This window comes from Semicossyphus pulcher, unplaced genomic scaffold (genome assembly GCF_022749685.1).
Source record: "Semicossyphus pulcher isolate SPU_LCO1_2020_fin unplaced genomic scaffold, fSemPul1.0.p SCAF_5, whole genome shotgun sequence".
In the NCBI taxonomy this organism is placed as follows: domain Eukaryota; kingdom Metazoa; phylum Chordata; class Actinopteri; order Labriformes; family Labridae; genus Semicossyphus; species Semicossyphus pulcher.
In genome coordinates, this window is record NW_027211726.1 from 4282086 (window position 1) to 4294739 (window position 12654).

The 12654-nt window shown below is 45.6% G+C and overlaps 1 protein-coding gene across 1 annotated transcript in view; it reads left to right on the forward strand.

The window, feature by feature from the left end:
• The window catches only part of grin2da (glutamate receptor, ionotropic, N-methyl D-aspartate 2D, a), a 144002-nt gene that overhangs the window by 2815 nt on the left and 128533 nt on the right, over positions 1-12654 (forward strand). Inside the window, exons 2-5 of the mRNA XM_069681211.1 lie at positions 1135-1163; positions 1265-1802; positions 4546-4683; positions 11094-11360. Coding sequence (XP_069537312.1) covers positions 1135-1163; positions 1265-1802; positions 4546-4683; positions 11094-11360 — 972 coding nt within the window. The remainder of the gene's footprint in view (positions 1-1134; positions 1164-1264; positions 1803-4545; positions 4684-11093; positions 11361-12654) is intronic.

Sequence of the window (12654 nt, forward strand, 5' to 3'; positions counted from 1 at the left end):
CAGCTGAAATCAGCTGAAAGAAACAAAGTAACAGCCTAACTGTTGCACTACTCTAACCTGCCAATACAAAACGTTACCCATAATACTAAGTGTTAACCTTAACAGCCTAATTACCTGCATGTGCTGCAGAAACACTGCAGAAGAAGAAGCTATCTCTCCCCTCACTTTCATATTCCATACATGCAGGAACCCTGGAGAGATAGTTCACTCAGAGAACCAAGGTTACAGTGTAACCAGATGCTCTCTCTCCAAGGTCCTGAGGACAGAATATGTAACTGTGTGGAGAGAGAGCGTCTTCACTCAGAGAACCGAGGTTACAGTGTAACCAGATGCTCTCTCTCCAAGGTCCTGAGGACAGAATATGTAACTGTGTGGAGAGACAGCGTCTTCACTCAGAGAACTGAGGTTACAGTGTAACCAGATGCTCTCTCTCCAAGGTCCTGAGGACAGAATATGTAACTGTGTGGAGAGAGAGTTCCTTCACTCCGAGGTTAGAGCCTAAAAATGAAGAGCTGAGTTATACCGTCGGAGCAAACACACATAAGTTAAGCGACAGCAGAGACACACACGGGAGCAGACGGCTCAGATTAAATCACAGCCGCTCTTTTCTTTTCACTTAGCAGCTTTTATCGTCTGCAGTGATGGAGCGGACAGTTTGAGATTGGTGTCTGGAACCGCTGATGAAAACAGGGAGGAGCTCTCCTTCAGGGACCCGGTCCACCCACAGACTCACAGATGTTGCTGCCAAAGATTAAAAACTAATGTCTGAGATTTAACTTTAACTTTATTACCTGGATACGATCCTCATTTTGATTTATCACATTAACTTTTATTCTTATATAATCCTTAATGTCAGCAGGACTGAATTATTAGTAATGTGCAGCGTCTTTACTTTGCAACCTTGCAGCGTGTGTGAGCAGGAGCAGCAGGTACAGTGTGAGTGCTTTATATACAGTGCAAACCGGAGAACTGTGCTTCGTTCCAGCCTCATAAAACACCTGATCCTCTGGAGAAAACAGCACGTACATAATCGATGAAAAGAAGTGACTGTTTGAATCTCATCTTATGGTTAGAGAAGAAATATGACACCGTTTTTAAATCATCCTCTCCTCTCTCTCTCTCTCTCCTCTCCAGGGTCTCCTCTCCTCATCAGGTGAAGCACTGTGAGCCCCTCTCCTCCCTCCCTCCTCCCCCACAGACGTCACCCACTACCCCAAAATCCCTAAATCCCACCTGACCTCACCTGCAAATCCCCATCCTACAGCTGCCACTGGCCCTCCCTTTACCCCATGGTGGCCCCAAGGCCCGCCCTCTCACTGCTATTGGCTGTACTGGCCTGCACGGGGCCTGTGCGCCCCTCGCCCCCCCTGCTGCTCCGGCCCCGGGAGAGAGAGAGGGACTCGGGTGGGGTCAACATCGCTGTGGTCCACTCGGGCTCCTCCCTGCTCCCGGAGACGGCGGTGGTGGGAGGTGCGGGGGTCGGCGAGCCTGGGCAAGGGCCGGGAAACGGTCAGGGTGGAGGAGGTCCGGGTGTAGGAGGAGGAGGAGGAGGTGGAGGTGGAGGAGGAGGAGGGGGAGGAGGAAAGGGAGTAACGGATACAGCTGTGTTAGAGGGAGTGGCTGCGATGGCCTCGTTTTCCTCCTCCTCCTCCTTGTCGTCCCTGTCGCTGGCTGCACTCGTGGGGGAAACGGTGATGACGCCATCGGGTCAGGCCAACGTCATCTACCTGGCTGTGAACGAGAGCAGCCCGGGCAGCCTGCTGCTGCAGCTGTGTGAGCTGCTGGCCACCACACCACTGCAGGTACACACCATGTCACACACACACGACACACCTGGTACATGACTCCCCCATGAGCCTCCTCGTGTTTGCTATAAAGAGCCAAAACCATTTCACAAATGCTTCATGACGAGTATCACAATCCTCGCATAGCATTCACAGAAAGAATCACAAGCGGCGCCCGGTTAGTGACGCGTTTCCCATCAGCCAGCAGTGGTTGGTCTGCCAGAGAGGGTAGGCGGAGCTAAGCGGCTGCTTTATCGCTCTCTGCAAGTGTTGTGAGTAAACAGTAATCTACTATGGCTGAACAAACAAAGAAAAGATGGATGACTACAGATACAACTTCAACAAGAAGTGAAAATCCAAAGAAGAAGAAACAAACTCGACGCTCAGATGAAGCAAACAGTCTGAAAAGGAAAGCGAGGAAAATCAAGAGTTACAGCCGTGTCAAAGAGAGCCGGCAGTAGACGTCTGGTCAAATTGGGAAGTTTGCTCCTGTAATAAGTGATCATGGCCAGTGGGGGCGCTCAAGAGCACAAATCTGAAATCTACAAGATTGTATCATTTAGTTACGTTTATTTTATATGAAAAGCACTTCATAACATAACATGACATCAAAAAGCATAACAACCGTAACCCTACAGCTAACAGGACAGAATACCACAGCTGACAAACATGTTATAACATAATGCACCCTGATATGATGCAGCATAATACAGCATTATATAACACAGCATCAGATAGCATTTAATAATATAGCATAGCACAGAACAAGATAACGTAGCATATATTAGCATACCATAAGATATGGGGACCTCCTCAAGATGTAACCACAGAGAAATAACACAATGAAGAGTAACATGGAAAAGGGTGTTCCCTCATTGATCCCTCTAGATAACCATGCAGATTTTTTGGGTCTGATTCCAAACTGTTTTATAAGTTATTTAATAGTCACACAGCTACTTTAAAATTTGGTTTATAAGACAGACTTTTAATACTTTTTTTCAACTAAAAAGTGGGCTGCGTCCTCGAAACCACTGCGACTGATATACCTGTATAAAATGCAGAGAGGTATGTTATTGTGTGAAGGTATTTCACCCAGACGATGGCGCTATAAGCTAGCTAAAGCTTCGTCACAGACGTGCACCGTTGCGATCACCAGTGCAGCCGCCGCCATCACAACAATCACAGTAACGTCGGCTGAGCTCAACTACCTCATAACTCGACAGGTGAAAAAAGATGGTAGGCTGTACCAACACAAACAAACAAATAGAGTTTAAATAATTTGTATACTCGTTTTTATTCATAAATAGTTCAAGAAAACCTCTCACGTGTGGGATACCCCCAAATATTCCGGTGCGATTTATATTCCGGATTTTACAGTACATAGTCGATGTTACAAAATCAAGGTAACAGAACTTTATGGGCAAATGCTTCCAGATAGCAAAAGGTGTCGATTTTATTTATTGCTTGATAGTTAACTTTAATATCTTCAGTCCATCGCATGCTTCAAAAACTAGTTTTGTTTGCAGACCACCACCTCTGCACAAGGATCCAATCATTGCATGAATCAGGGTGTTGGTCAATGTCGACCCCTTAAAGATCTGTTTTACAGAAATACAAACTGTACCTTCACTCATTCATGCTCATTGTCATTGTGCGGTTTGTTCATCTCTTCATTCACTCACTCATTCATCCACAGTCAAACACTGCTGGATGGGAGCAAATCTGAGTCTGCAACCAAACTCTCTCCGAGCTGCTTGCGATCGTTCTGACGGAGGTAATGAAACACTCCACATCCTAAAGGCTTGGTTCCTTTACTCATTCATTCATTCATTTATTGTTTTAAATATATACAACATTTAATCTCCTCCGTGTCAAGCTGCTTTATTTTCATGTCAGAGCAGAGTGAGGTCTCGTTATGAACGTCTCAGATCAAGTATGATAGCGACGCTTGCGATCTTATTTCCAGGTCCTGTCTGCAGCTTATTTGCATATCAAATGCTTCCCCCTGAGAATTGAGCTGTCAGCTGCACTTAACTTCAATTTGCTCCCCTGAATCGCTACAAGAAAACAAGCGTCAAGTCATCAAGCCTTCCTCAAATCACTATCGCTCCTCGTCGTGTGATTACAGAGAGCAACAGCAAAGTTCATGCATTTATCCTGAATACGTTTCAGCTGCTGTCATGTCTTTGAAAAGAGGCAGAACATTCGAAGCCGGCGTGCGAGCGGCGTGCATGCAGCTAACACGCCTGAGCCCGTGTAGGAGCCGAGGTGGCCAATAAAGCAGGAGCTTATCTGTTGTTTCTGTGGTTTGAAGCAGCTTAAGCTCTCAGGTACACACTCTCCTCCCCTGACAGGATGCCAGACCACTGCGGGGACTGATTTTATCTCTGCCAACATTGATTGCTAATCAGAGCGGCGCAGGAGTCTGATTTTTAAAAGCCTCCAACACTTGTTTATTGCCTCATAAAGCCTCTGAAACTCATTGAAAACATTCAGCATGTTTAACAGAGGGATATTTGTTGGCAGGGTAAGAAAACACGTCTTGACTGGAGTGCTGTGAGCGGCGTGCGGAGGTACACATTGTTCTCATATATCTCGCTCACTTGTTGAGCCTTTAATTTATTCTTCGAGCGCATAAGAATAAAAGCAACAGCCGCTTTGATGAATGAAGGTCTGAGGAGAAGCTTGTGAAAGTGCGTCTCAATGAGGCTGATGTAACGCCCTCCGTCTGATGTGCTCTGTGTTACTGTTTCCCTTCCAGGGTTTGGTGTTTGAGGAGGAGAGACCGCCGCCGCCGAACAGAGCCCCTCTGGCCCCCATGCTGGAGTTTGTCTCCGCCCAGACGGGGGTTCCCGTGGTTGCCGTAGGGGGCGGGGCCAGCCTGGGAAGAGAGCCACAGGTAAAATGAATTACTTATCGTTGCATCATCAATTCTTTTCATTTAATTTGGACTAAAGCCAGGGCTGTGTGTGACTGATGAAACACAGACTATAAGAATTAATGAGGAATTACCTCGTGAACTCCTGACCTTTGTGAAGAGGCAGTTCCTTGTTTTTAAACAGCATTCGTTCCATGACAGCTTTTTATTTTACACCTAGGAGTTAGGCATGCATTTCCTCTCTTATGTCGGTGCGTGAAGCCTCTTCTCAGCTCTCTTTAGATTGTAAACACTCCACCATGTTCATGTGGGAGTCTCTTTCTTTGTCTGCCTGCTGTTTGCTGCTGGTACAAAGTGTACAACAGGACAATGAGAGCGTTTTAACTGGAAACAGGTCTGTTGAGTTCGCCAGGAAAGTTGGTGGCCGTGACGCCAAAATCCACGTGGTGAAAACCTCGAAAATGCTAAGTAGAGTTGAGGGAGCTGCAGAGTCTCCCTGGGTCTGTCACTATGAGCAACCCCTTCCACATTACAGCGTCAGTATAGCAGCAGAGCAGCTTTAAGAGCAGCGTGGGACCCCGTAGTTCCCCCTCACAGTCGGAGCCGGCACAGACCTCGTCGCTTCAGTAATGAAGAAGAGGAAAATTAAATTTCTGTCAGGTTTGCTCTCGTTCTGTCGCCGCTGCTGTAAGCTCATCAGCATCAGATTAGCTTCTCTTTAATGAGCAGCAGGAATGTTCTGCTGGTTCGTCATGTCTCGCACATGCTGCTCGAGTGTTCGTGTAGTCCACTGGACTGCGGATCATACGGTGTTTTAGAGGTCGTTTTTTTGGACGGACCAAAAGCAGAGATCTGTGATTTACTGATGCTTGAACTTCACTGAACTCTCAGCATCTGAACAAATAAGTATTAGAGGGAATAATCAAACGTCTTTTTTGAGCACTAAGAAAAAAACACAAAGGTTCGAAATATTGAAATATCTATTTTTGTGTATGTCAACAAGAGGACGTACCAACACAACGAGAGACAAACTTACATGCAAAGTTAAATGTATTTAAACATGAACATGCCTTTAAAAGACCAACACAGGCTCCCTACTCCTGCAGAATAAACAAATACAATAATTAGGGCAGAACAAACATTCAGCTCTCTGAGCGAGCTGTGCTGTGACAGGTATATTTATTTAAGCATAAGCATGTGGCAACAGACCTTCACCTGTCTGTCTGATGGTGAATCTCTCTCTCTCCTCGGTCGGGCTGGGATTTGAATTCTCCGCCATCATTACAACACGCCGCACGGTTGTTGTATTATCCGGCCTCAGCCCGACTAAAGTTAACAATGAACATAAACAGTGATGTGATGCATTCAGAGATGCTTCGTAACCAAGAGAGCCGCAGTAGCTGATTTTTCTCACATCAAATATTTAACGATAACTAAAGATCCGTTTCTTGATACAGTTCGGTTATATATTAGAATTTAGGAGATTCGTTGACAGCGCTAATAAGCAGCTGAGTTTATTGTTCCACCTTCTCACTCCCAACTTGGTCAGCGGCCCGATTCCTCAACATCAGACGATCTAAGAACCCTGTAGTGTCAGTTCTGCAGGGCTCTGTGGTCAAGTTAGCAATATTAGATATGTAACATCCTGTTAATAAAACATGCAGTGAAACATTTTACATTTGGTGTTGTGAAATCAGTCCCTCCAGGATTTCAAAAATGCCTGATTTCAAAGCAGCTTTTTTTTAAAAGTTGCACTGAAAGTTGTTTTGAGACTTTATTTTCTGTTCAACACGTCACACATCGACTGTGAGCGATTGGGACAAATGCTCCAGTAAAGCATCTATTGGATAGTATCAGATGCATCCATAGGACCCTTAACTACTTACCACATCACCGGACTTCAAGAACAATACGCTACGAGACAGTGTCTTCAAAGGGCGCTGGAGGTTAGCATTTTTCAGGACACTGGAGCGCTGGTTTAGCTCTGTGGGTCGAGCGGGCGCCCCGTGTATAGAGGCTACAGTGCTTCGGGTTCGACTCCGGCCCCCACTCTCGTCTCCAAACATTTCCAGTCTCTCTGCAGCCGTCCTATAAATAAAGGCTGAAAAAAATTCAGGGCACAGGTACGTCTGGATGTTGCAACTGATACGATCTGACAGACAGAAACAGGTATTTCTGCTGCTGATTTAATCCCTGGACGTCAGGATGAGCTGCTCGCCGGCTTTAAGAAGCCTTTAAAAAAGGGGGAAGAATATTCAGCAGACAGATTTCTTTTCATTCACTCATAAAAGCAGTTGTGTTCTTGGAAGGAGAACTCACTGGCTCGTATAAAAAGTTACAGCTTAGTTTGAACGACTAAACACAGCCAAGCTAATTAGAAGATAATTTAGCACGTATAGATTGCCAGAATCTGAAGTGTGTTCGCTCTTTTCCACAGTGTTTGAATCAAACACCACTTAGCGTTAAAGCTACGGCTCTCTGACCCGCTCTTTGGGGTTTAACACAACAAGCGGGAGTCCGGGCCTCCAGAGGAGCTCTGCATTTGGAAATATTTGTATAAGTGAACTCTAATCACTTCTTAATTGCCTCTGGGACGCTGAGTCATGAATGTTTCCTGAAACAGGCCAGGACTCACTCAAGCTTGTGTCAACAGCGCTTCTAAAAGCGTGACTGGGGACACGGCGTCAGTCATTCAGGGTCTCTGCTGCACATGACGCGAGTGTGCGAGCGGCGGATTCGGCTTCAGCTCGGAGGTTTTGTTTTATGTCTCAGGCTGAAGCACTACTCACTCCGAGCACGTTCCCTGCACCCCCACTACAGGCTGGGTTAAGAGAGGCAGACAAGCTTACATCATAAATCAGGCTGCTGCTGGTTGATTTTTGACCTACTTCACTGCTGCATAACCTGAGGTGAGCCCTGTCGACGGGAGGAGGCCGCCTGATACCCCCTGAAGTTTCATCTTTGATCCTCTCCATGGACACAAAGATGGAGAGTTTTCATGATTAATTTAAACACATGCTCGCCGCCTCTGTGTTTTACGCTCACACAGACCTTAATAACTGGTAACAACTCTGCTGAAAACATCGGGCATGTCAAAAAAACTCATTCCATCTCTCAGACCACATGGATTACCCCCCGTCCCTTTAAGGAGAAACAATAGAAGAAAAGCCAAAAGGAATGAATTCCTCTTTCAGCCAGCGAGCGGCTCGTCCGCCCAGATTAAATGTGACTGGAGCAGCAGAGAGGAAGGCCATCATTGTTTCTTTCATTCACACTGAAAGCCTCGTTCAGAAGCCAAGGACTGTCTGACAGACTGACTCGCTTAGTCCTTTGAGTGTTCAGTAACGCTGAAGCCAGTCAGCCACGAGGCAAAGAAAAGAGCTGCACGGGAGGAGAGCTCGCTTGTACTGCGACCATACGGATGCACTCACTCTGTGATAGAATAACCGGGTGACCTACAGTGTCATGAGGACACCAGGACATCAGGACAAGCAGTTAAAGCTGTGCAGTGCTAACGCAGGAAACTGTGGAAGTAGGAATTTAAAGATTCAGAAATGAAGGTCACGTTCAGCCTGGAGGCAACGGATCATTCATTCTCAGATTCATAAAAAGAACACATCATGTTGTCATGACAACATGTCTGTAAAAACAACATATTTCAGCATGTCAAAGGGTTATTTTAGCCCCTCATGTCGACCAGAGAGTAAAAAGTACAAAAACAAACTTTTTGTTTTGCCTTAAAGGGATAGTTCGGTTTGTTTGAAGTGGGGTTGTGTGAGGTACTTATCCAACGTACAGTAGATTACGAACTGGACCTGTCTATTATTTGAAAGCTGGGGTCCGAAGTGAAAAAACACATCCAGGTTTCCTGTTATTCATGTCGTGTTGATAAAAACAGCGATGCTAATCCACAAGTTATTTCAGATTAAAAGTCCACTTGCTGTCACGCAGACGGATGACAAATGCGCGGCTCGTTTAGAAGCCACACACGTGTTACACTTAACTGCGCTTACTTTCTTCTCGTCTTTGTCCACAATTCAGGTCCCGGGTCCCCGTGTAGACCCGTGAAGACCTCCACAGCAGATAACAGCCAGCACGCCTCCTGTTAGGAGAAGCTGGCTGGAGTTTGTACATGGAAGCTAAGCGAAGCGCCGCTGCAGACGGGGTCACTTGTGCCACGTACTTTAGCCACTTAAAAGAGTCCAACATATAAACAAACATTTCAGTGTACGCTTCAGTTTTTAGTCACCACTTCACATTGACGTCAGACAGCCCTTTCCCTCGGCACTATGCCTCACTCTGCTCAACGGACGGGTATACCTACGCATGCAGCGCACGGTATCACAACAGCTGTTTGCTAAGTCGCTAACTAGACTCGTCTCCTCTGTCGCCCCCCTGTGGTGGAACGAGCTACCGACCTCCATTCGGTCCGCAGGGTCCCTTTCACCTTTAAGAAGCAGCTAAAGGCGCAGCTCTTTATGAACACCTCTGACCTTTATGGTTTTGATGATGATGACATCGATGCTGTTGTTGTTGCTTCTATACACCCTGTGCATCAGCTCCAGTGTCAGATCGCACCTGAAGCTGTTTGTTGTCTCTTACTGACTTCGTTCCCTCCTGTTTGATCGCTGCTCGTGTTGTATGAACTCTCAGATGCACGTCGCGTTGGACATGAAACTGTAGCATTGTGTCACTGTGATGTAAAGTCAGCGGGCTGAGCAGGAACCTGTGGCGGGGGCCAGCCTGAGAAACAGCACAGGGCATGTTCAGTGTGCCACGTCACCGCAAAGTAAAGCTCGAGGCGAGAAACTTATTTTCACGTTTATGGGTTTTTCATCTTCAAGGCAACTCATGGATGTAACGATCTGTGGAGACTCCCTGCTACAAAGCTAGAGCGGTTTGTACCTGAGCTGTGGTTTGTTGATATACCTTTATGTGGTTTAAAGCTTTGCGGCGACGCTGGCATGAGAGGTTTCAGACTGCTTGGTATTCAAAGTTCAACCTCTTTTTTTATTACCATTACTTTGAGTCTGTGTGTTTGACTCGTGAGCTCACGGTTATGCGGTTTATGAATGTCTGTGAGACATATTAATAACACACAGACACCTATTTTAAACTGTGCACTGAACTGAACTCTAAGCTGGATGAGTGTGCAATATGTTGACAAAAACTTTTTACAATCTTACCCATTCATAAAAAGAATAACAGAAGAATAAATAGATGGAACAGATGAAGTGCACAGGCTGACGTCACAGTCAGGTATCAACAACAGCAAAATGTCAGTGATAAGAGCAGCAGGAACAGGACTGTTTCCCAGTCGGATTTTGCCTTCAATCTGTTTAGTAGCTCGATGGCAGAAGGAATGACAGAGTTTGCATATCTGTTCGTTTTCCGTGCCGGCACGTAACATCGCCTGCCTGAGGACAGAAGTGGGAAATCCTTGAGTAGGATACGGTCAGGTTGACAGATTGTTCCTTCTGCTTTCTTGCTTCCTCCAAATGGAGCAAAGGTCGTCTTGTTGGGCTCCAATAATCTCGCAGCAAACTTTGACGATATCATTTAGACCCTTTTTGTCCTTCACAGACAACAGATAAAAGAAAAAGTTAAATAAGAGCTTAATAAAAGTTGCTTAAAATGTTCTCAGACACCAAATGAGCTCAGTAGATTCTTTGGTTTCCCCGCTCGACAAAGCAGTCTGTGTTTGGACAATATGTACTTTAATCTTTATCTCTAATCTTATTGTATATATAACGCACATATTGGACATTTTTCTTACTTATATTTTATGCCATTTAATTCTCTAAGCTTTCTCTCAGAGGAACTGTAACGTCCCCCCGGGGATTAATAAAGTAACTGGTTCTGTGATCCTGATCAGAAAGAGGCCATCTTCATGATGACGTCCGCTGCTTTGTGAGTTGTTGACGTGGCTCCTTGGACTGTTTCACATCAGGTTCATCACTGCAGAGAAGTTTACTTCAGTTGATATCATGGCTTTGATACAGACAGGTTGAAGTGACAGCTGTGTGTCGGTCTCTTTATCAGTCCCGACTCGCTGCTCCACCTGTTTCTGAGCTCACAGACAAACATGGTGTGTCTGACTTTCATGCTGGAGACTCCGGCTTGCGTCACGTCCTAAAGTAATCTCAGCTTTGTTTCTAACTTAAACGGTGGTTTATTATAACGTGAGCATTGTTTTTATAGCTCCAGCTTTCGGTAATGATTTAAACCCACAGAAGAAAAGGCTGAAGTCTCGGGATGCAGCAGCTAAAACTAGGTCGAACACAGCAACAAGCTTCAGCAGTCAGAAGTGATAACGGGGTTTGTTATCAGCCTTTCCTGTGGTTTATATTTCATAAGCTGAAATATATAATTAATATTGGAGGGCAGTATCTTCCCTCCTGGATGCCTGAATGTGTTCCCTCTTTTCTCAGGAAAGCGGCTCCATCTACCTCCAGTTCACCTGCTCCACGTCGCTGCAGCTCGAGGTCATCTTCGAGGTGCTTGAAGAGTACGACTGGACCGCCTTCTCCGTGGTGACCACCCGTCACCATGGCTACGAGGACTTCCTGGCCATGGTGGAGGGCATGACGGACGGTTCGTTCATCGGCTGGGAGAAGAAGAGCGAGGTGATCCTCAACGTGACGGACGATCCCGGCGGGGCTCGAACCAAGCGGCTGCTCAAAGACAACGAAGCCCAGGTGAGGAGGGAAACACGACTATCTTTTATTTTGTCAAAGGGCAGAAAAGTTTCTCTCATGTCTGATCAGAAGGAAACGACAGTATATTCTGCTTTGAACCTGGAAAATCCTGTTTCTGAAACAGCTGTCGCTCATGTTGATGTGCTGCCTCCCTTGAAACGTCTTTCTGTGTCCTGAGGCTTGGCGCACTGCCGTCTGTAAAGTCTGAAGAGGCAGATGTGAACAATCTCTAGTTTTAATAAGAACATTTCCTCCATTGTTGCTGTGACCTCCTGCTTTCACCTTGAAGGTCAGACCAGAAATAGAAACTGATACACGACCTCAAAGTGCAGCTTAACATCAAGTAAATGTTTATTCTACTCAGAGAATCGCAGACATCCATTATCTGTACCGCTTATCTCTCTGTCGCTGTGAGCTGGAGCCCAACCCAGCTGTCATTGGGCGAGAGGCGGGGTTACACCTGGACAAGTCACCTGTCAATCACAGGGCTGACACACAGAGACAGACAACCTTTCACGCTCACACTCACACCTACGGGCGATTTAGATTTAGCAATGAACCTAACGACGTCTTTGGACTGTGGGAGGTCAGAAACATGTAATGGCAACACTGAGAGTAAAAAGCCTTCAAAGAGAGTTTTAAACACAGAAAATAACCAAGAAAACAAAAATAAAAAATCATTAATTTTTAATGCATTCTACAAAACTGTGGCAGCATCCTGAAGCGAGCTCATCGATTGAATAAATAAATGTATGAAAAGGAGACTTTTAACAAAGAACACAAAGAGAACGTTATCAGAATAAGTAATAAAGTTTTGAGCCTGAAGGTGATTTTCACATTTAAAGTTCATCATTGTTCTTACAGAAAGGAGAGAAACATTTAGAGACTAAGTTTGGCTGTTAAAGAATAATGAACACACACTTAACATCCTGCAAACTGTCCTGAGAAGCGCACTTATGTTTTGGCAGCTCAACAACATAATGTGTGCATATTAGTAGAGCTGAAGGAAAGATAACAAGGCTGGGATCTGAGGCTGTGTTTCCTGCAGTGGGTCCGCGGCACCATCAGTCAGAGACAGCAGACTGACGGTGAATACACAAAACTGAAGAACAGAAGTTATACATTTTTCCTCTGGTTGCTTCAGCAGAAAAAAAATGTGCAGTTTAATCTGATTTGAACCCGAAAGAGTCGACGGCAGCTTAATCAACGTTGTCAGATCAATATATTTGCAGGTCTCTCCGTGCACCTGCAGCTCTGACTTTATTAGTCACTTCTTCATGCATCTCAACAGCTT